The following is a 24,010-nucleotide window of genomic DNA, read 5'->3' as shown; positions in this document are numbered from 1 at the left end:
GGATGTTCTCAAAGAGTGCCAGGAGCAGATCGAGCGCGTGTTGGTGAGCAGCCTACGTGAAGGGCGGCAGCAGCAGCAGCAACAGCAGCAGACTCAGAGAGGCCCCAGCGGGAAGGGCCTGGACGAGCTGGATCAGTCCTCCACCCCGACAGACGTCCGCGATGTCAACTTGTGAACCAGCAGAGGGCATCATTGCACAGGATTTACAACGACAACAACAACGACAACAAAAAAAAAAAAGAAAAAAGAAAAGCGTCATGAAAAAACCTCAATTTTCTTAAAAGCAGAAAAAAAAAAGAACAAAAGAACAAAAAATGTTAAAAACACAAGCCCTTTAAAAGAAAAAGAACAATGCTTGCTAGTTGTTGTTTTTTGTTTTGTTTTTTGTTTTTTTCGGTAGATTTTCTGTTCTTCAAGTCAACAACACCTGCACACGAAATAGATTTTCTATTATGTTCTAGTCTAAAAGCAACAAAATGTCATACAAGTTGAAGCTCTGTGGTGCCTTGGATATACAGAAGGGAAGCCAATCATATTTGCATTCTGCCTTTGACTGTATAGTATGATCTTTAAGTTATATTTTAACCATAGCTTGATGGCGAGGCCGTTCGTGATAGAAGTCGTGGGAACCATTCAGAAATTGCATACTTGGGATCACAGTGGGGGCTTAAGTTTCTATTTTATTTTTTCTCTTTTGTTTTATACGAGTATTATCACTATAACATTCGTGGCCGGTGTACGAGAGGACACATGTTCGAGCTCCTCGGCCGTCGGAAAGGTCCACGTGTGCGTTGGGGATGGAGACGGAGGAAGCTGTGAGAACATTATGCTAAAAAAAGTTGATGGGTCCCACTTCTAGTGAAGCGCTGGGAGGATAATAATTATTGTAGTATTAGTAATTATTATTATTAATATTATCATTGGACATATTTTGGAACCGAGTAGTAGAAATCAATAAGCTCCTTTTGTCAGGCTGCTTGTATGTGTCCTGTTTGCGGATTCGAGTGTGCAGGCTCGTGTGTGTTTGTGAGCGTGGCTGCGTATGCCCCATGCGTGCGTGTGTGTGTGTGCAGGAGTCATGGATGTTGTACAGTCTGTGTGTGTGTGTGAATGTTCTATGTGATCCTGTATCTATATTAGCAGTGTGCATTCTGCGGCGTGAGGCACTTGAGCAAAGTAGTAGACTCCCCGGTTCCGTGACAAGAAGACAGCGGGGCGAGCCGAGGCTACACACACTTTGTCCATCCGTATAACAGGGCATCTATGCTATATCACTGCCTTCATGCATTAACAGTGTATCATGGTTCGCCGAGGGCCAACAATAAACTCATGTGCCATGAGTGAGATAGAAAAAGATTTAGAAACAGGAGGATATGGGCAAAGGGACTTTCACGTAGAGCCCCCTATCTTTCTTAAAGCATTTTTCCGTGAGGTCATTGCGAGGTGCTCGTTTATTACTGCCGTTGCGATATTGAAATATTGCAGATACTTCATTCTCCTTCGTGTCACGATACAGTGTCTTCGCCTTTTAGTTGTGAGAGGCTGCCAGACAGAGGAGTGTTGCCTTATCATGTGTGTAGCATATGTGAAAACGGGGAGAGAGAGAGAAAGAGAGAGAGGGCAGTGGAAGCAGAAGTGGTGCTTTTTAATGTCTGAACTCCTCCGTGTTGATTAGCCGTGAGCGAAACAGGACGGAGTGGCGAAAGGTTTTTTTTTTGTTTGTTTTGTTTTTTTTTTTGGAAAGAGAGGGACGGCTTGCAGCCAAGACGTCACTGCGGAACCGTGGAAGGCGCATGAGTGCACGGCAAAGGATGGTAGGACAGAGAGGATTTTTTTAGCGGCGCAGGATCGCGCCGCTGTGTAGGAGATGAGGATGATGTACAGCCAAGAAGATAATGAACAAAGGACACCCAAAAGCCTCACAGTAAAACGTGTATACCCGCATATTTTGGGTACAAACATCAGCATCCGTTATTGCCTTGCAATGGATGTCAGTGACACAGTAAAGTGAACAAAAATTGTTCTGGGTTTCCGTTTGCGTGGAAACGATGCGAGGAACCAAGACTGCCAGATCATGTGAGGATGAACTTTTTTTTCGGAGGAGAGTTAGAGGATGATAAAATACTGTCAATGCATCTGGAGTCCCACATAGGGTTGTGTTCAGCTCCCCTATATGATTTCAATGGCAAAGCACTTTGAGAACATGCTCCCCAGGAGACAAGTAAAATGAAATGCGTTGGGTGGGTGATTGGAGGTGAATGGATGTTTTTTTTTTTTTTTCTTTTTTTTTTCCATTAGACTTTTTCTTTGGTTTACTTTGTAGGGCTGGTTTCCCAATCATCAGACTTACCCTTGTTAAGAGTCAAATTAATAAGGCTTTCTGCAACTCACGCTGAGAGGACATTCCAATTTAAAAAAAAAAAAAAAAAATACAACAAAAAAAACATTCCTGCTCAAACAAAGTGCAAGTTAATGGGGAGTCTGATTGTTAATAATTTCAGAGAATTTAAACCAGTTTAAAAAAAAAAAAAAAAAAAAAAAAAAAAAAAATGCCAATATGAATTGGAAATATACCTATACACAGAGGTCTGATCTTTGATACACGGGGTCTATTTGATTTTACAATGTCAAGAAATGAAATATTTGTTTTTACTTGAATTTTTTCCTTTTTATTTATCTGCATCACAGCCACAGAGAGCCACACAGGGCGGCGATTAGCTACAAAAGATATTAAAAAAAATGGGTGGTCACAACATCCGGGTATTTGCACATGTTCTTCAAACGGCAATGAGGTTTGCAATGTTGAGACAGAGCAGAGCCTTTGTTCGGAACCACCTTAACTGATGTGTGTCGCAGTGGTTGGTCGGTTTTTATTACGATGCTGGCTTGCGTAGGTCCGATTCAGGCCCATTTGTCTGTCAGTGAACACATCTGTCCCCTGTGAGCTTTGCTGCTTAGAATCATTGGCAAGGGGATTCGTCGGCCAGGCAGACGTCGTCACGAAACGATGATTTTCTTTATTTTTGTTTTAATGGTTTAAACACGTTGCTTTGCCACAGCAAGGTGGTTATGTGTCTTTTGCTGAGTGTATGTTTGTCATTCTGAAGAGAAAATTTGTTTTTTCTTTTATTTTTTGTTTTTTTTCAGTAAAACTGAGCAATTTCATGACATATTTGCCAAACCTTCCCCCCACATTCATTTATCTGGTATGACCTCTTCATTTTGCCTCTGTTGGCCTGATGTAAGCTCTCTCCCAAACTTAAATGGTTGTGATTTTCTTTCCTGCAAATTATTGTTGCATGTGTTTTATATTGAGACCACCTTGTCAATTTGTGTTTCATACGTGTTATGGGGCGACCAGACCCGCGAAAGAGTTTTTTTTTTTTTTTTTTTCTTTTCTAAGATTTAGAGACTGTATTCCAAAGTGAAGAGAGGACAGAGGAGGAGGTGTGAAGACATCAACAAAAAAAAAGTTTCAATGTTTTATTGTTGTCTTTTTGCGCTGCTAAAAGCTATGAATTTGTTTCATTTATACAAAAAAATAACATTACTTAGATGTGACGTGTCACTCAAGTGTGCTGCTATTTTATAAACATTTGTATTATAATATAATTATTTTACTGCTTAAGAGAAAAAAACGAAGTAGATGGTGATAGAAGAACATGAAACGAGTATCGGACTGGAAATGTTCTTTGTACAGTACGACAGTTTGCTTAGATAGCATGTCTCCTTTCCTCCCCTTATTTTTTTGTATCTATTTTGATCTTTTTCTTCAGTCACATTCTGCATCAGTGGTATTTCCCATACCTCAGGATTACTGGACAAAATAAAAAACACAAACGCTTCACCTATACCTCTGCAGTTAGGGAGCCTGGAACGGACGGAGAAAGAATACCCACTGTTTTGGTGGACTTGCTCAGTGAGATGGGGAACAGGAAAATATGCAAGGCTTCCACTTGGACTTAACCTATATTTGAGGGAGGCGAGGGGAGGGGGGGCACAACAACCCTGCAACATTTTCCTTGAGGTGTTTGTAGTGCAGATAGTTCAAGCATGTTCAGTTCTGTCCAGCTGCATCTGACTTTGTTGTGTGCGAGAGATGGGGGGGAAAAAACAACATTCCTATGATGGCCAAAGTACAGTTCTTGCTTTATACAACCACAATCACTATGAATGTCAATAAATATGGATTCTGTATGTGAGAAAGATATGTTTTGGTCAGAAATATTGTGTGTGTGCACCATTGGAACTGCCATGAAATAGTGGGTTGAGATACACCTGCCATAAATATTCTGATATCTGGAAGTTTCAATGGTGCAGATTTCCCTTTTGAGTTCCCCCCTCCCCCCCTGCGCTCCTTCCACTATAACTCATATCGTGTACCTCAAATGTCTGTTGCACAACCTCTGTTCAATAAACTTCTGCTTTAAAGGGTGTGACACCACATCAGCTCACTATTTCCCACGCCTCTGTTCCTTTCCAGCCGTGCGTACGCCTTGTAATCGATAGACTGTGAATGTGTGGGTGTGTGCTTGCGATACCACAGAGCATAGTTTAGCTCCGCCACTAAATGGTTTGAAACGTGCACAAATTAGCAATGACGAAAGTGAGACTGTGTGCGTCCGCCTGGCTAGAATAGAAATCTATGCATGGGAAATGTGCAGGTGCCAACTACACAATTCCTCAAGCATATTCAGCGCAAAAAAAAATAAAAAAGCTGAACTCATTATTTGTGCAGCTTAAATGTATGTGCACCTATCAAAACTGTCTACATTTCGGCATAAGAAATATTCAAAACATCAGGGGATTTTCACACAAGTCGTGAAAGTAGACAAGAAAAACCCATTCGACTCTTAATAAAACATGTTGTTCAGGAAAATATGCCAATATTACATATCTGTACCTGTAGGATTACAAGTTAATTTCAATGCCAATTTACAGTCCATGTGTTCAGAAGTGTTTCCAAACAATGTATTAAGTTTGGTAATAAATAAATAAATAAACAGGGATTTGTCAAAGTCTGACACATGTTTTTCTAAGTGTCGCTATTGCTCATCGGGCTGGAAAAGGTCACAAAACCATCTCCAAAGAGTTTGGAATCCACAAATGCACACAGATTGAGACCAAATGGAGAAGATTTTTAGTGCATGTGTTGGCATCATTCATATTAACTGATCAGATGTGTGTCACGTGTCCAAATGGGAAAAAACATTGATTTTTCATCAATTGAGGATTTTAGGCTGTTTTGCATTAATAACATGTCAACTTTCACACAAAGAAAATGTCTAAATTACAATTTTGGGTGTTTTTTTTGTTTGTTTTTTTTTTTACAACATTTTGTCAAATTAGATGCATGCTTTTATTAGCTGATACCTCTTAAGCATATTTAAATACCAGAAATTTTTCAGGTGGGGAAACTGTAAACAATTATTTACAATAAAATATAAAAATGTATTAGTCTTACAAAAGATACCTTTAAAGGCTTCTGTCTCAAAGTTAGTTCTGTGCCAGTTTGAGCTAATTTGCATATACATTTCCGCAACAGAAATCTGAACATTGTAAAACTGGTTTAAACTTGTTGTGTCATTTTGTTTACTTATCAGAGATACATTTTTTCCCCCCCCACGGGAATTCTGGATATGTCTTTTAATCACGTTATAAATCTGAAAATATTGTCAAAATATTGTAATATCTATTTCGTTCATGGTGCGAGGAATAGAATATAAAATAGATAAATACTCTAATTATCCCGTATGAAATTCTGTATCCAGTATTATCGTTACACAGAGACGGGAGGAATTACAGCCAGAAAAAAAGGGGTAAAAAACAAAAATATATTGAGGTAGGATGAAGGTAATAAATAAAATATACAAATAAAATGGGAAAGTGGAGATTTGTGGCTAAAAAAAACTAAAAAAGAATTGTTTTAATCTAAGGAATGAAGTGGAAGGAAGATAATGTGCAATTTTATTATTATTATTTAGGCTATTATTCCTAATTTCTCCACATACTCCATCGCATTGAGGACTGATTTGAAGCATTTCAGTCTGTACCTTACAGGTTTATAGAGGTCTTAGGTCACATTAAGTGTACTATCCTAGGTTTGTTCACTTGTAGAAAGTAACGCAGTCTCTTTAAGGAGCTCCAACACATTAAACTAAGGTGGTCTGCTGCTACACTTCGTCTTCAGAGCAGCTTTTTTTTTTTTTTAAAACCACCGGCTTGTCTATGCGCCTTTATCCCGTCCTTAACTGCAAAAGTATGAAAGCGTTAACATTTGGGCTAACGCTTGTTCGACAGTAAGTGACTTTAATGTTTATATTTAGCGTTTATTAATGATAAAAGAGCTGTCTTTCGCTCCTATGTACACTGGGAACTGTAGTTTTAAAACGGTAAAACACGTAGATATAGTCATGTATACGGGTGTACGTGTTTTGAAGCAAGTTCTTTAAATAAATAAACTTAATTCTGCTTGCTGCTAGCTAAATTACTACTACTAGCTAAACTGGCTAAATGCTATGCTAGCACCTAGCAGGTGTCCCTTACTTGTACTAACGCGCATTAGGGATTTATTTTTAGCTTGTTTTTATTGAATTAACACCAGCTCACATTGTTTTAGAGCTTTGATGATATCAGCAAGCAATAATTACTTTAATAAGAAGGGCAGCTATCAGGTAGAAAGGATTTATTAGCCGGTCTTTAGCTCTCTCTGAGTTAACTTCATGGTGCTGCTCAGTCTGTGTGGACACTGCTGTGCTTCATAATAACCACCAGAGGGCAGGCTTTTACAGAAATAGAAAACTTAAATATATTGTAATAATAATAATAATAATAATAATAAACATATCTATTGGAAATATATGAAGCCATATACTGATTGTTTTTTGTGTCAAAGTAAGAGCCACAGTCTGATATCAGGTATTGCAGGTAAAATGAATAATAATCTTTTTTTCTTTAAGTGATTAATTATTTCCAGCTTTTGCAATGTGAATATTTCCTCTTTGTAATTTAACTGTAAGTTACATGTCTTTGTTTTTTAGCCTGTCAAATTCACATCACGCAGATTATTAACGGTTTTCTGATGCATTAGAGACAAAAGTCAAAGATTGAGTGATTAAGTACTTTAAACAGGCATCAGTCGCGTCCTTATTGCAAACACAGCTGTCATCAAGAGCAGCTGTAACAGGAGGCAGGTTTGAGCATCTGGCCTGCAGAAAGGCCCTGGAGAGAAAGAGTTACGCGGAGGAAAAAACAATGGCCTTGCATATGCATGATAATAAGCATGAACCCAAACTTGACACAGCTGAACAGCTGACTCTCCGAGCTTCTTCAGCTAATGACAGTAGCTCCTGCGCTCTGACACTGATAAATTGTTTATGTCCTGCAGTGGGGAAACACAGTACAACAAAGAAGGACTGCTGCAAGGTAGAGTACGATTCAAAATTGGATCAGATGCATTTTGTGATCTTTGTAAAAGTCTGCATTCTTATCAGTCTGTCTCTCACCCAATATCTCTCTTTTTTTTCTCTTGTTCCCTCTTTAAGGCCAGGCTATAGATTTACCATTGTCTGAGGTCGGGCTGCGGCAGGCCGAAGCTGCAGGACAGTACCTGAGAGATGTCAAGTTCAGCCACGTGTTTGTCAGTGACCTGCTGCGGGCCCAACAAGTAAGATGCTCTAACCAGAAAATGTCCCTTTGAGATTAAAAATCAGTTTTGCATGAGCGACCCGGCCAAGATAAGCAGCAGCACAAATCACAGGGTTGCACAGAGGATTACAGACATCCATTTGACAGTTACATGAAAATAACGAGTTACAGATACATGAATACATGAATCAAATATTCATCACAAGTCATCAGTATCAATAGTTAAAACATTTATGGCATAGTTACTTGTATATACTTTGTATTGTTCCATTTTTTGTGTTTTGTTCCTCAAAAGTTTTCTGTTCTTGCACGTCATGCTGCTCACTGTGCCTTCAATTGTCTTGACAATGACTCTGGATTTAATAAATTTTAATTAACTGCAGCGCATCCTGACAGACATGCAAGGATGCATGCATGTACATAAGATCTCCATACTCCTGCACAGACATAAACGCAGCAGCAACAACTAGTTAATTTTGGTTTGGAAAGTTAGGCTCAATTAATTTCTAAAATAAAAAAGAGAGAGGTATTTGTGTGTGAGATCCAGGCTCATTCTCAGAGCCCTGCAAAGTGGTGAAACTTTAAAGGTACTTTGAGAGTACTGCTCACCTTTAACTTGAGCAATGTTCATGTTAATAGTGTAAATTAAAAAAACAACAACAATAACCAATGTCTAGAGTCAAGGAACCTAAAGAAAAAACTGGATTAAGAAGCAGAAAACATAACCGCTTTCTTTTTCTTGAAAGAAAACAACACCTTGTTTTTCTTCCAGACCGCTGAAACCATAATGAAACACAACAGCAGTTGTTCGGGTCTACAAATGGTGTGCGACCCTCTTCTGAAAGAGATAGTGAGTGAAACTTGTACTTTAGTGTTACAATTTCATACATTTTACAACAGTTAGTAAATACGCCTGAGTCATCCGCTGACTTGTTTTTCAGAGTTTCGGGTCAGCTGAGGGAGGACGGCTGCAGGACGTGAAAGAGATGGCCAAGGCGGCCGGCCAGTCGTTTCCAGGCTTCACCCCTCCAGGCGGGGAGACTCAGGAGCAGGTGAGGCTCCAATATTTCATTAATTATGGTGGTGTTATTCATTTAGGTTCTGTTCATCTTCCCTTTTAATAATAATTCCATTATGGACACTAGAACAGACAGTATTTGCAACTACCCTCTATGCTTGAACAGAGAGCCACAAGATATTTCTGTGGGTTGATTCAGAAAGATATAAAGGTTGCAGCGACAAGCAGCAACTCATCATAACATCACATACTTTTACAGCGATATAAATTATTACTGCCCTTCAGTTAAATTACTCGTATATACAGTATGACAGTGATAGGAATGGATTAGCCACAGACATAGACATTCTGTTTTATTTTTTAAAATACATTTTTTCAGATGTTTGGGCTGCATCAATAAAACTTTGTTAATATTTTTATATTTAAGTTATATAAAAATCTTGGAACCTACAAGCAAATCTGTTTTCATGGCCAGACACTAGAGGGTTTGAAATTCTACCTTAAGTAATATTTTACAGTTTTAAACTTAAACCTTTTCGTGTATTTGCCTCCAGCCTTGACACACCATTATGTAATGTACACATATTGCCACTAGGTGGCAGAAAACACTAATTTTCTCACTCAACCTCAGATCTGGAAGGATGTAACCGGTTCCATATGGCCTCTTTGCATCCACATGACTGTATTTCTTCTGTATCTGCCAGGGAGTTTGGTGTGAATCGGGGGGAGGGATCAAAGTACATGCCCCTCTACTGTCAAACAACAGCAGAGTGTTCGTCACTACCCCGATTAAAAAGTCACCACTTAGCTTTGTGTTATTTGTGTTAAGGGCCGCGTGGGAGGACATTGAGCATGAGGGGAGGGGATGTTCTATTTCAAAGATACCTCGTCAGACTCCTTCCATTTGATCTTGGCTTGGACGTTAACTCTGTTCCAACTGAGTACGTGACCAGCACATGATGATGACAATGCAGATATACAAAGATTTCACATCAGCGACCCAATCATCGCCTGCAGGAGGCCTCCTCCCATCCTTTCTAAACTAGTTACAGGTCGTTGCGTCAGAATGACGTGTGCTCTTGCTGGCAGAGGTTGTGACTATGGTTTGGTGTTTTTAACCTTGTTAACCTTCACAGTTGCAGATAGTCACATCTCTATTACAAAGAATGCAAAAAACAAGAGAGGCAGGGAGCGGTTCGTAACAGATTTCTGCTCTGTTCAGGTAAAGGAGCGGGTCAAAGAGTTTTTGGAGAAAATGCTTCAGCAGATTGGGGCTGAACGCTGGAACGAGGGGCAGGATGACAGCTCCTTATCTGCGCCACCAGAGACTTCTCCCGTAGAGGGGAATGCAGACGATGGGGTCAGGGGCATCCCAACTCACGCTTTGGTGGTCACCCACGGCGCTTACATGTGTGTGGCAGCGCGTTACTTTGTGGACGAGTTACATTGCCACTTACCTCAGGGTTGTGACAAAGCGCGTATGTTCTCCTTAAGTCCTAACACAGGCCTGGGCCGGTTTACGATAACTGTGAGGAAAGAGGACGACAGGTTCATGTTGTCAGGGATCCGCTGCGTGTTCATTCACAGGGCGGACCACGTTAAACAGTAAGAGCAGAGAGGGCTGGATGTAGAAAAGGCGGGGTATATTGAGGGATGTGGAGGAGACAAACAGACCACACTATAAAAAAACAAAAAAAACACAATGGAAAATTATTATTTTCTGTTACCTAACAATATGGTTAATTAAAATTTAGATCATGGAGTCCAATCCTAGTTATTAAAGATAAAAAATAGGAATTATTTTCACGTAAACCAGCATCTTTACAACAACACCGATCATTGTACCTACATTAACTGAGCAACCGTCCTAGTTTAATCCCAGTGGATTTGCAGGGTTACACCATTTTATCATCAGTATCAAACAATATTTCACTTGTGAACTGTCATTGAAAATAAGATTGTTCAGGGATGACCTTTGACCAGTGTTTGTCATCAGTTTTCCATCGACTAAATGCTTTGTTTTTTAATTCTAATCTATTTTGGACAAGCATATTTATATAGTTGTATTTATTATATTTTAGTGCTTTTTACAGTTAAACTGCGATGCACAGTCATGTTGAGAAGCTATTTAAGTACTCAAAAATGCTTGAGTACTTAAATAGCTCACTAAACGCAATAGTACTAGTACTAAACGCAAAAAAAAAAAAAAAGGTTATATAAAAGTTTAATAAATTTGTACTCGGCACGAACAAAAGAGGAAATAAAATAGGGTGAAAAACATACAACAAAAACAAAAAATGACAAACATGGTGCATCAGCTGATGTCCAAATCGTTCCCTTAAAATCGTTGTCAGTATCGACCCAGGATTTCACAACCCACCGTGCATCCCTGACGGTTTGTGTTGCATGGAAATGTCATCATCACATTTGTTACCGTCTGGCTGTTCATTGCTGCAGCTTTGTGCTCTAATGAGTCCCTGTTTCTATATTTAACCTCCGGGATGCAGAGGTTCTGCACCGGAACACAGAGCAGAGCCGCCGCAGTGTTTGCTTTTCGTAAAATCAGTGACTTGTTCATTGTCATGAATTAACGCTTGAGTCAACGGGGACAAACAAGTGCCACAAGCCAGCGTGTTGAACTGTACGATGTTTCTCGACTGGTGTATTCCACTCCACACCGGAGAAGAAAGTGGTGTTTGTAGTTGACCAGCATGGTTTTTTAACGCCACAATCAAGAGAATGTACTGAAAACGACTACTTATCATATGAAAAAGAAAATAATTGTGTTATTTTTTTTTGAAAACGAATGCCGTCAGACGTAAAAGGCTAAAAAATGTAGATGTTGCATGGTTCTATAGCACAGTGGAATCTGTGGGGACATTTCTGACAAACCTCCATTAAAAACACACATTCAGTCTGCACTGGGTCTCATTTGTTCATCTTTCTATGATACGAGCTGCATGCGTCTTCAATTAGATCACTGTCTACATATCCATTTCTTCATTTGAACACTATCTGACCAGGTCCAAAAATTTGGCTTATGTGCAATATAACCATGTGTCTTTTTTGGAAAACAATTGGCTAGTGGGCAAAATAAGGTCCAACAATTTATTTACTTTTATTCAAGAAATGAGCATTTCAAATGTTACGGTAGGTCCTCAGTAAATTAAATGCAAGATGACAATGCAAAAACGTGTTCAGAACATTGAGAAGAAACTTTTGGTGAATGTATTTTTGATGAGATCCACATTTGTATATTCAGTTTTAACTATTTTTACTGCAGGACGCAGTGATTTGTTATGGGTGAAGCTTTGTTGCTCATTTGTATCCTGACTTCCTCAATACCGAATCAGAATCAGAATCAGCTTTGATGAACAAGTATGTGCACATACAGGGAATTTGACTTTACTCTCTTGTACATAAACACACAAACTTACCAGAGTCTCATTCCAACAAATCTTTGACGTTTAGTGGTGGAGTAAGAGGCTGGAACTTATGAGCACAATTCCCATGTCTTTGTCACGGGTAGTTTGTCTCATATAGATTTTCCCGCCCTGTCCCCGACGTATGAAAAAGTATTCGCAACTTAAGCCAGTGTCCATAATTCATACGCTCACGAACAAAGTGCTCCACAGAAAAATTGCCATTTATTTAATTTTTATTTTCACATCAGAAACAACACAGCATGAAATATATAAATAATAAAACAGTTTGCTATGAAGGAAGTCATTTAACACATATATCAATAAATAAATAGCTCTCATTGCTGTGACTTTTGGTGTCCAGCACCTGACACATTTTGATTATGATATTTTTTTTTTTTATTCAACAGCAAGCTCTGATTCATTTTCTTCTTCCCCAACTCACTCATAAATATTCAGAATTACTTACAGATGACACTTTCTTTCTTTCTTTTTTCTTTTTCTACTTTTTTTTTTTTACATATGCAAAACAAACATTGCCACATCTGGCTCAGAGATTAAAATTTAACAGACAAAAAAAAAAAGAGGTTAAAGGACAGCGGGACCCTGGGACCAAAAGTCCTTCATCCGCTATTGGGGTCAGACGACCTGTACAAGCCGCTGTGATGTAACCGGGTTTATGAGTACATAAGCCGGTGTAATAGTCCCATAAAAGCTTCTGATAATTTCCAGGATTTTATACTTCTCTTTTCTTAGAAGTTGTTAAATGTTTAATGCTTTTGGGTTGCCTCGTAAGAGAATAAACCCCTCCCTAGCGCCTGGTGACATTTCTTTGTGAGTCATTTTGTGATACTGCGCAGGGTATCCAGATGTACCCTCCACGCAGCCAAACATAAAGTGAGTTTTCATTACGAACATAAAGACTCACACAGCCACTCTTGACTGTTTCTCTTATTAAATCAAAGTTCATCATCTTAGTCTTGATTCGCACGTTCTGCAATGTTGCTCTTGACGGGACTGCCGGGCCCGTTGGACTGCAAGACCCTCAGGGGGTCATCACAGGAAGTGATGGTCTCTTTGGCCTCTTTGGACGCGGTGCCTGGCTGCTCCTGTTCAGGCTGGCCGTAATCTGCGTCCTTGTGATCCTTTCCAGAGTGCGAGGGATGTGATTCTGATCTCAGCGGGTCGGAGGGGTTCACCTCCTCGCTCCTCCTCCGTCTCTTCACAGAGAGACTCGGGAACCTCTCCAGCAGGCCTGTCGAGGGTTCGGGTGGCTCCCGGTGAGCCATTCGCAGCTCGTCTCCCCCGAGTCTGAGCAGCCGGTTCGCGCTCGTGGAGTAAAACACATAGCGGCGGTTGGTCAGATCTAACCAAATGCGCTGGAAGAGACAATCCTCTCTGTCATTTTGCCTCTGTTGGGTAGACGGGCAAATACAAAATGATTAGGTGTCTTTATCTGCTCTCGTTTCATGACTCAAATTACGTGCATCTAAAAATACTCACAGAGCTGTACAGGTCTCCCTTTGAGCCCATGCAGAGGAATCGCTTTCTTCTCAAATCAAATATTGACACAAAGTTGCTTGAAGCTGTCCTTACCGGCAACACAACTGTAAAAAAAATATATTTTCAATAACTTGTGTGTGTAGGCAAACATCTAAAGAAATGCTTTTTAATTTACAGTATACTGAAAATAGTTTTTGGAAACAACACTACTTAACAACCTCTGCCAGAAATCATTTGTTTGTATAGATGACATGTAAAATATCCTGTGGATGCCTTGATACCTGCTTTGTAAGTTTATCCTATTAAATCTGCAAAACTTGACAAATCTAATGCAGCACGCCAAACATTGTTAAAGTCACAAACTTGTAATGAAACATTCATTTGTTTGGACATAGGCAGACTTACCCAGAAAGTCTCTGCCTTGTCTCATTGATCCGTTCAGCTCCGAGTAGAAGCGACCCGTACCAGCAGATGTTTCTGCATCGTGCGTTCCTCTGTTCAAGCTGCTGCTACCCTGCTGGTGTTGTGGCCGTTCCTCTGAATCCTCGAGCCAGGGTCTACAATCCACGGATACAGAAGCGTGGGTGGCAATCAGGATGAACGAGAGGAGAGCCGGTAGCATGATCAGCGCGGATGAAGGGCTCTCTGAAGGCACAAACGCTCAGGATGTTGTGTGGTCGGCTACTGGAGGAGGAGAAAGTCCAATAGGTCTATTTAAACAGGGGCGGTCAATAAACTGGCTAACTCATTTACCAAAATGACTCAAAGCTTACCTGCTTTTCTCTGGTTAAGGGTTGTCTAGATGGAATTCATGCAGCCTCTAACTAGGAAGATATAATAGTAATAGATAATAATTCTTTTTTTAAACTGAAAAATATGCATTAGTTACTCTTTGTTTAAACGTGACAAATAGTCTAATGCAAAGATTAAACCTGTAAATTCAGAAGCTGGAGAAGGAGGAGGGAGGATGAAGAAGCAGCGGAAGAGGTGATGGAGATTCAGCTTTACCCGTCTGTACCTTGGATGTCTCAAGAAAAACAAGTAAGGTAAGAATGACCGGCTTTCGCTCACGTTCTGATTGTTGTTTAGACTCGGTAAGAGAAACTTTACAAGAATAGTTGAGTTTCTGGCAGCACACTTTGCTTGCCTGCAAGGTGCATGGAAGTAGTGGGATCATGTAGCACGGAGAACAGTTTTATTTCTCTAAACTGATCAATACCACAGGTTACAAAACCAGTAATTCATGCTGACTGACATCCGGAGACAATGATTCATGCGTTGCTTATTAATTAACTGTAGCGTACACACTTCCGTTGCTCTCACTATCTTTTACCAGAGTACACACCCTGTAATTATTGTTAGAAAGCTTGGCTTGTGTGTGGGTGTGTGTGTAAAATGAGAGCATTCCTTGGGCTCATTTCTTATGTTTGATAAACCTTAAATAAATAATAATGTTGGACAATCCTTTCTAAGTTAAAGAAAAGTTTTAGAGATTAAATAAATATCAAATGTGTTTTTAATTCAAAGTTAACATATAGGTACAAAGCTGAGGTGTAGGACATTTACACATAAATAATTGTTCAATAAATTCAAGCCCCTTGCTAAATAAGATCACGTAATGTCAGTTAAGCCAGTCGGTGACAGGGAAACCTCTGTCTTTTACATAGAGCTTTAAATCTGGTGTCTGATGAGACATTCCCACACTGACGCAATCAGTACAAACGCATTTTATGTCAACCAGCAATGGTTGCCAGATCTGAACAGTGGAGGCTTTTGTAATGAAGGAGGGGAACTGGGCTACAACAGTTGGGAATAAGCAAAAGTTATAAAAGTTAACTTAGCTTCTACGCAGTCGCCATTTTTGTTACTCGGGAGTGAATTAATCGAAAAAGCTCAGTGTTCAGACAAAGGATTAAGGAGCAAAGAACAAACTATTCTCACTGCCAGAAAGTGGAGACAAAAGTTCGTCACTGTAGCTACAAGGCGGTACTCATTTGAGCCGAATATTTCACTTATTCATCAGTAAACAATAATTATACTGTCTCAAATTAATTTTCCTAAACAGTTCTTGAAATTTTCCTGTAAAGAACAATGTAATTCAATCCAAATAATACATATGTATATTTATACATTAATATTTGTTATATATTTTATGGCCAGTTGTATACAGCTGTAGTACATTCAGCTGACGTGCAGTTCACTGACTATATGTTACAGTAGTTTTTGCAGGAATTTGTAGGAAATGGACAAATTCCAGTTTCTTGTTAATTTAATTTTAATTAACCATCAGTTACAATATTGTCCTTGTGTGTCCTCACCAGGAGAGGGCGCTACATACTGGCTGATGATAATTAACTGAACATGGAGGTTCAACTTTTTCACTGCCACCCCTGAGTTTTATCCCCAAGGTTAAGTAAATAGAAAGTAACCCAGACGTGCAACAGATTTTACAAAACGTCTTTTATTATCGTCTCAGGAATACAGTTGACTGCTGTGCACAGCACATACGTACAAAAATAAAAGGAAAACCATTTGTAATATAGTATTTTACTTACTCGTCATCATATTTTTCAGAAACAAATGATTGGAGAAGTCTGCTGTTTCAAACTAATTTACAATCATTTCAGTATAATCGGAACTAAGGCAGAAGGTGAGGTATATGTTAAAAAAGAGGAGGGGAGGGGAGGAGGTGGGGTGGGGGGGGACTCAGAGGAAGCACTCTCCCCTCAGTGCAGGAATAGAAAACTGAGAGAGAAACGCAAAGGCTGCCGGCACACAGGGAAACACACTCTCACACACACAAGTCTGATCCCAGATCCGCCCACAGACCTCCAGCTCCCTGTGAACCAACACATTTTAAAACCAGCCGAACAGGTGTAATAAGCACAATGGCACAATCCAGACACTGGATTCTTAATCGAAAAGGGTAAGACATACCTCGTCCATTCAGAACTCCACATGCATAATGAGAAATTAAAGAAAGGGTTAATTCCGAGGTGATTTTTCTCACCGTTAGTTTACTACCTTCTCTCAGTTACGGCTACATCGTCGTACGCGCTCTGCCTCTGAGCTGCATCGGGCAGAGGGTTTAGAACAGTAAAAGTTTTCCTTTGCGCATAAAACTGACACCAAGCTAAGTTGCCTTTGGTGTAAACATCAACTCATAAGGTGTCCGGTACAGTTTTAGGAGCCACTGTGACTTTACAGTTCCCATTCTGCCACTCTAATCATCGTTGTGCTGACAGTGTCCTCTGAAAACCAGAAATGACGCACAGTAATTAAATCAATGTCGTCATCAAAAACAAGTGAGGTTTTTTTTTTCTTGCATGTCAGCTTGTTTTGATGAAAACAGCATATACTCCTGCTCAGTATATTGCACTGCATTTAAAAAAAAAGAAATGTATCGCACCTTTTGAATATTTTCTTAAATTAGCAACAACAGATAATATTAATAATATTAAATTGCTCTCTGACCAACTCCTTGTCGCCATGAAATCAGCCAAGAAAAAGCTACTAGAGATCATTTTCTGATCATGATAAAAAAAGGCAACCCCCCCCCCCACCCCCAAAAAAACAATTATCAGTGGTGTCAGTATTCATGACATCCTCAGAGTTGCTCTCTTGGATCACAGTATTCAGTCCACCAGTCCTCTCAGTCACCCCTTTCTTGGAAGCATTTGATTCTTTTAAACGTGGCCTTTTGCTACTTTACTACCGCCGATTTCTCTCGACACACACACACACACACACACACCCCTCTCAGCCTCAGCGTCGGCTTTTCCCGACCTTCTCGTCTTTGTCCTTTCCTGCGTTGAGAGGCACGGTGCATCCGTTTGCACAGACAATGCCCCGTTATCCCTGACTCAAGGTAAATTGATCTGATAGCGTCTCTTTGCCGTCACTTTGGCAGAAACGGTACATGACAGGAGCGTGCCCGGCGGGACACGCGTGCCTTATCACACACACACACACACACACTCATTCTAACCGGATACCGCACATTCGTCTCTGCTGCTAGACAGAAGCTGGAGCTTAAAGGGCACGTAAACCATTACTCACAGACATTTTGTCAGTGCGTTACAGTAATGTTAGAAAGGGCATGAGGTAAAATATGACAACATATCTAGAGGAGCTGTGCTACTTTTTGTTTGAATCATATTTAACCAAGCTGGCTTTACACTGGGTGGCTTGCTTCGTGTAGGATATTGCAAGATGACTACCAAAATAAATTAAACTCCCGCTCAACTGCACCTCAGCCCAACATCCAGGAGACTCAAAATCGTTAATACCTTCACTGCATGTTACAAGACAGCCATGTTTATCAAGACATACCCTAACAGGTGCAGAGCTCTGTGAAGCAACGGTTAAAAGTTGCTGCGTTGGATCAGAAAAAAAAAAATGCCTACATGAAAAACACAAAGGACAGGACAGCCACGTCCCTGACCTTGGTACATAAATGGCTCAGATGCATAAGATTCTCAGGGCCCCCCGGCGTTTACCGTCCCATACTGACATCAACCAAAGAGTGGGGGGGGGCCTCCCCCCAAGTCTGACGCTCAGGTATTTTACCCCGCGTTATCCGCATCCTCGCCAAGTTAAACCAACAATGGGTGCCACATGCAGAGCCCCGTGTAAGTCCTCTGTCCATCTTTGCTATCTCCCGCTTTGTCTGCTCTTTGCCCTCGCTCGTTTCCACAGTGGAAAATTACAGTAATCTGAAAGAGGAGCTCGAGCAGTTGTTGAATTCAAGTATGGTATGCGGCATACACAAAGCGTGGACGGACGTCACTCACATAACCCTTTGGTTCGCTGTGTTTTTTTGTTTTTTTTTGCAACTTTGCTCGTTTTCCTGTCTTTCACAGTAAGCCCTACTTTGACTCGGTAAACAGCTTAAAAATCTGCCGCTGAGTGCCACTTTTCCTCTAAATGTCAGACAGGGAGGGTTACTGTTAAGTAAAGTTTACAAATGCCAGGATTGTGAAATCAGCGGCAATCCGGTGATTTCAAAGTAACACAGCAGAATTTACAGTGAACTGGCTCACCAACTGACTCAGTTCTGCATAAACACGCTACTTTAAGTGCCAGACATCCTCAAACCAGTGTGAAAGTTGAGCAGCTCTATACACTTTTAAAAAAGAAAATAAATTAAATCAAGAGACCTGATGCAACATACATCTGCATTGACTCAGCTAGAACTGGGGCACATACATGTTTTGCCTCATAGCGTCAGGCCTATGATTCTCCGCTACACAGACGCGCCCCTTTACAATGACCAGTTCTACACACATACTCAAAGTAAATCCATACACGCAGTACACATTCTCATGCTCAGTCCAGCCCGATGATCTGGCTACAAAACTCGTGAAAGTAAAACCTGGGATTGTCAAAGCTCCCTTGGACGTGATGGTGTGGGGGTAGGGGGGGAGTTAGGGATCGAGTGCTGACTCTAAATCTAGCTTTCCATATTAACAAGAGACTCCACTGGGTCCTGTGCAGCATAGAGTCTCAATTACTTAATTGATCTAATTATGGAAAGAAAATAAAATGGAGAAACCTCTGGCCCTCTAGGAATTGGGCTAAAGTCCCCCTGTGGTGTCTGAGGGAGTGATGACTTGCGTATCGTTCCTATTTCTGACTTGAGCACCACGTGTCCCTGCAGGCAAGGATAAGGGGGCCGTAAGAAGGAATTCAAGGCACCGCCACCACATGACGACGCAGGAGGAGAAAAAACAAAAAAACAAAAAAAAAAAAACACATTTGCAAGTGCTCTAGTTGCCCCCGACAGTGACAATCAAACATATGGGAGACGTCTAAACCCTAAATGGATGACGACAAATAAACATCGTAAGTAAACAGGCATTCTTCTGCGTAGAAATTTCATGCACACATTTCTCTTTTTCTACATCTTCTCCTCAGAATATGGTGCTTTGAGGTAATAACGTATCATTTCCAAAAAAAAACAAAAAAAAAAACAAGATGATCTGTCATCCACCGACAGGGCAAGGACTCAACCAATTCCAGCAAGCACCCATAAAATCCGAGGGGACAAACGACGCCCCTATATCCCCTTCATATCACAAAAACGGTCAAAATCATAAAAGCAGCAAAGAATGGCATCTCCATAATTTTCTAATACAAAGTAAGCTACCCAAATATACATATAAAGTTTGAATAAATACTATCAGATATAACTGTATTTCTTTCTTTTGCAGTCCATTTTGTCTTTTGTGTTTGTACGTACGTATATGGTGTTCATGTTACCTGGGAAATAATCCACATGTGCAAAAGAGTTTGTTATTGCCAGTTTCTCGCTCGTCATATTCGGGGTAGGAAGTGCGTTACAGTCATGGCAGTCGTGGCCTTGTTGCCCCTCTTCACGCGGCCGTGCTTGCTGAGTGCTATGTAGGATCCTCTGTAAACCAGAGACTCGTAGGCGTTGTAGTTGTTGGGGAGCATGCTCTCCTTGAACTTGCACTCGTCATGGAAGACTCTCTGGAGGGAACAAAGAGACACGCGGCGTGCCTTTTAAATTAAACGCACGAGGAAGGGACAGAAACAGGACATTAAAAAAGCTCTTTCAGAAAATATAAAGATAAATATAGATTTAAAGCAGTGGAAACAGGCAGTGAACATTGTGACCGTGTCAATTTATCTTTGTGCAATCTCCAAGCAGAACAAACCTCTCTTAAATATTAATGTAGCGAGTTAACTACTGCAGAAAGAGGTATTTTAACTAGACAACTGACAAATCTTAAAGGCGTATTTTGGGGGGGGATTGTGTTTAATCCAACAAACCATGTCTCTTTCCTATATATTAAGCTAACTCAACACAAAGACAGTAAACGTGAACACAGCTAACCTGGCTGTATCCTAACGCAGCAAAATGTGACAGCCCACATTTGGTCTCTATAGCTAATTTCCTCATTCATGACGACTGTATGGGGGATTCGTTTTCATACATGTCACCCGTTTGAATCATATCGAGGCTTAAAGTTATGCATAATTAAGGAAGGCGCTGCTTCAAGGGAATGGCTATTGCTGAGATTCAAGATTCAAGATTCTTTATTGTCAAATACTCTGAAACAAGGCCGCATCATTACCAGTAATGAATGAATGGTGCATGGAGCAAAATACAATAAATAGAATTAAAAAAAAAGATATGTGGCCAAATAATATAAATATACAGAAACAGAATGAAGTGGAATTGTGCTATCTGTTCAGTAGCCTGATGGCTTTTGAATAAAAACTGTCCCTGAACCTGCTGGTTCGAATCACACGGTAGGAGTGTAAATAGTCTATAGCTGGTTACTAGCCGCCTCATCAGTCAGTCTTTCTGCTGCACTAAAGTGGTTGCGGTTGCACTTTTAACAGACAGATATGAGAGTATTATTTCTCATTTAGCTTCGGACAAGGATGGGAAGAATGGTAAAATTATTCCTTTAAACACGTTTTAAATCTTAACATCTACATATAAGTATTTCAACTATAAAATCAACGACAGATTTAGAGCACTGTACTATTCAGTGAGAATAGTGTCTAAATGTCTGCCACTCTAAAGAGCGGGACCGCCCGGCTGTGCTGAGCTGACGAAGCATGACTGTCACAGCGTACGGCAGCAGAGCGGACGCTCTCCATCAGAGACCAAGTGGCCTAATTCAATCTCTTATCAGATCGTCAGGCCGCTCACAGACTAACGCTTCATCACTCACGAGCAGATAACCGACTCACATTCTGTCTGTCAAATATGTGTGTCACAATGAGCAAACCATCCGCCGTGTGTCAGCGGGGCTCTTCTAAACACAGTGTTTCCTCCCCCCACCCACCACCACCAGTACCACCACCGCTGAGAACCCTTATATATATATTAATAACAACAATCGCTCTGCTTAAAAGATAAAAATACTTTCATCTTTTTGACAATAAGGGCTAAAAAAGATAAGAGATTGAACTTGAGTCTGAATAGGAGCATATGACAAATTACATATTAGAGGTCTGAACACTAGAATAATAATTTTCTTTGTACAGTATTTGAATGTAGTGGTCAGTGGATACATCACCCTGGGCCAGCGACTGATCAAGGCATCTCACGGACACTCAACTACAGCTAAAAGTACCAATAAAATATATATATAGGTCACTAACTCACAAGTTTGGAGTTTGTATGTATCATAACAAGACATGTTTCTCTTATAAACTAAGTGAAATTTTAATGGACTAAACAAAATGCTCAGGATGTTCATTCCTGAATTTTTTTTTGTCTGAAGCTTTAAAGACAAGCTCATATCTGGTGAGACACTAAAGCTTTGCATGTGTGGTCCCTGCTTGTGATGCAAAGTAAAACCGCAACTCGCAAGCAAGCTGTTTGCTGAGGAGAAACAGACAGACATAAAGCTCTAATGGTGTCCAGTAATCTCTAAAGAAGACAGGTGCATTTTGATAAAGAGATCTAGCAGGGGAAATTAATTAAATTCTTCCATTTTGCATTAGTTTGTGGGTTCGTCTGTTGGAGCTGTGGCCCGGGCCGGTTGAGCCATTTGCCTCCCAATGTGTGTGATGTGCACTGCCCTCAGAAATAAATCGATTTCCAGCTCTGCTGACAGGTTTCTTGGCGTCAGGGGGGTTTCCCTCCTCCTCACACACGACCACATTACAGCCCTGCATCTGTTAACCTCATCATTATTTACCCATAGGCCAACAGGCCCAGCACTCTTGCTTTAAATAGAGCTTTATAAATTACAGATGATATTAAAATATATGGATTTCGCAACCTATAATGTGCAGCCCCTGCCCCCCCTGGCAGGGAGATAGGGCAGGGGTCTGGTTGCAAAATATGACAGGCAAATAAATTAGAAATTAAAAAAAAAAAAGTCGTATCATGCTGCAAGTGCGTCCTAATTTCAGGGTTTCCAGTGAAGTAACATTGGTGGACAATAAATGAAATGCTGTGCATACCTACCGTTCCGTATAACCTCCCACGGCTGTTCATTGCGACAAACAGTTCACTCTTCACCCCATAAAGGCTCACCACTCCTCTCTCCACCGTAGAGATTTCTATTAGACCTGATACAGGACAAAGAAATATTACATTAGCGGGGGGGAGGGAAAAAAAAAAATGAATTCAATTCCAAGCGAGCATCCTGGCTAAGTCAGTGTTAGATCCTGGTGACTGTAGCATTGTGCTTTCTCTGCGTCTATGGGTGTAACCTTGCAGGTTGCTGCGCAGCATGCCGAGCCTTTGTTCTGCATCTTTCACTCCCATCTTACATTTGCATCCAGGCGCGTCAATTAAGCGCATTCCGGGTTATTGCAATAATTGCAGTAATTGCATTGACGTGCACGGCTATTGGTCTCTGGACCGCCCTCGCAGGGCTGCGTAAAAATAAGTTGTGTCTAAAAGCGTCCATACATTCATGACATGGTTGCGCTTGTGGGGAGAAGGGGGAGGAAGAGGGGTGGTCAGTACTGATGGATACTTGTTTTTAATAGATATGTCTTTGCCGTGGAAGAAATTCAATTCTCCCTCTGAGCCAGATGAGATATGATCATGCAAATTAATAGAGGGGATAGACTAGCCTGCTCATCGCAGATCCATGCTTATTGACTCTGCCTCTCTTTTATGTCTATTGCATTACATTGGTGGAGGTATAACTCACTGTACTGGTTTTCATTATGTACACCGTTTATCCTGCCATCGGGGAGGACCTGAAGGTGAAACCCGATGCCCACGTTGCAGTAGAGCCTCCGCACTCTTTTGATGCCCAGCAGATAGTCACTCTCCCAGTTCAGCTCCGGTTTCTCCCCGGAGATCCCCAGTACAGAGCGGGAGAAGAGGGTCTCCCATCGTTTCTCCAGTAAAGTTGCATTCGTCCTGCCGCTCGGTAAAGGGTACGCTGACACGATCCCCAGCAGAAAGCCCAGGAGAACCACCGCGGTCAGCGTCCAGTGCGGCGTGCCGGCCTCGCAGGACATACTGACGAGGAGCCTTTGCGCAACGGCCATCCGGTTTACCTTCGGACCACGTGGTCGAAATTAATGACCCTAAAAATACCGCTCTTCTTGTTTTGCTTCCTTCGGCATGCTGGCTGAGGGTTATTTTTGGAGCGCAGAGCAGGGCTTTGGGCATGAAACGCAAGCCCCGGTGCAGAGGAGGAGAGGAGACGGGAGAGTGCGCGGCAGAGCTGGAGGTGATGGTGATGGTGATGTTGTTGGTGGTGATTACCATGTTTTGCAGCTCCTCCGCGCCCCTCTCTCTCACACACACACGCACTCTCTCTTTCTTTCTCTCTCTCTTCCCTCCTGACAGTCTCTCTCTCCCGGTAAGAGTTCAGAATAAATCCTCTGGGCTACCCACTCACCAAAAGCCCTGCTTCAACCTTGCCAGGGCTATCGCATCCCTGGATGACATCATGCTGACTTCACC

The 24,010-nt window shown here is 41.0% G+C and overlaps 4 protein-coding genes across 6 annotated transcripts in view; 2 read left to right on the top strand and 2 right to left on the bottom strand.

Moving 5' to 3' along the window:
• Positions 1 to 4,431, top strand: part of ccnd2a (cyclin D2, a) — a 48,754-nt gene extending 44,323 nt beyond the window's left edge. For all 3 annotated transcript variants that reach the window (XM_084555768.1, XM_084555769.1, XM_084555767.1), the window contains one exon: positions 2 to 4,431. In XM_084555768.1, coding sequence (XP_084411894.1) covers positions 2 to 175 — 174 coding nt within the window. In that variant the 3' untranslated portion in view covers positions 176 to 4,431. The remainder of the gene's footprint in view (position 1) is intronic.
• A 1,594-nt stretch (positions 4,432 to 6,025) lies between these two features.
• tigara (TP53 induced glycolysis regulatory phosphatase a) lies at positions 6,026 to 11,836 on the top strand. The gene is made up of 6 exons (XM_084554750.1): positions 6,026 to 6,299; positions 7,388 to 7,430; positions 7,550 to 7,666; positions 8,420 to 8,497; positions 8,589 to 8,699; positions 9,888 to 11,836. Exons 1-6 carry the CDS (start codon positions 6,229 to 6,231, stop codon positions 10,272 to 10,274), a joined length of 807 nt encoding a protein of 268 aa, XP_084410876.1. The 5' UTR covers positions 6,026 to 6,228; the 3' UTR covers positions 10,275 to 11,836.
• An 861-nt stretch (positions 11,837 to 12,697) lies between these two features.
• Positions 12,698 to 14,613, bottom strand: LOC311495336 (uncharacterized protein). The gene is made up of 4 exons (XM_084554748.1): positions 14,493 to 14,613; positions 13,996 to 14,457; positions 13,591 to 13,694; positions 12,698 to 13,499 (listed from the first exon to the last, which is right to left on the bottom strand). The coding sequence occupies exons 2-4, from the start codon at positions 14,210 to 14,212 to the stop codon at positions 13,062 to 13,064; spliced, it is 759 nt and encodes a 252-aa protein (XP_084410874.1). The 5' UTR covers positions 14,213 to 14,457; positions 14,493 to 14,613; the 3' UTR covers positions 12,698 to 13,061.
• Positions 14,614 to 19,765: 5,152 nt separating this feature from the next.
• LOC311496302 (fibroblast growth factor 6-like) lies at positions 19,766 to 23,704 on the bottom strand. The gene is made up of 3 exons (XM_084556105.1): positions 23,244 to 23,704; positions 22,547 to 22,650; positions 19,766 to 20,082 (listed from the first exon to the last, which is right to left on the bottom strand). Exons 1-3 carry the CDS (start codon positions 23,587 to 23,589, stop codon positions 19,906 to 19,908), a joined length of 627 nt encoding a protein of 208 aa, XP_084412231.1. The 5' UTR covers positions 23,590 to 23,704; the 3' UTR covers positions 19,766 to 19,905.
• Positions 23,705 to 24,010: the final 306 nt, after the last annotated feature.

The sequence above is a fragment of the Chelon labrosus genome (assembly GCF_963514085.1).
Source record: "Chelon labrosus genome assembly, chromosome: 11".
Classification (NCBI taxonomy): Eukaryota; Metazoa; Chordata; class Actinopteri; order Mugiliformes; family Mugilidae; genus Chelon; species Chelon labrosus.
The sequence above is the reverse complement of the archived record's forward strand: the minus strand, read 5'-3'. Positions and strand labels throughout refer to the sequence as shown.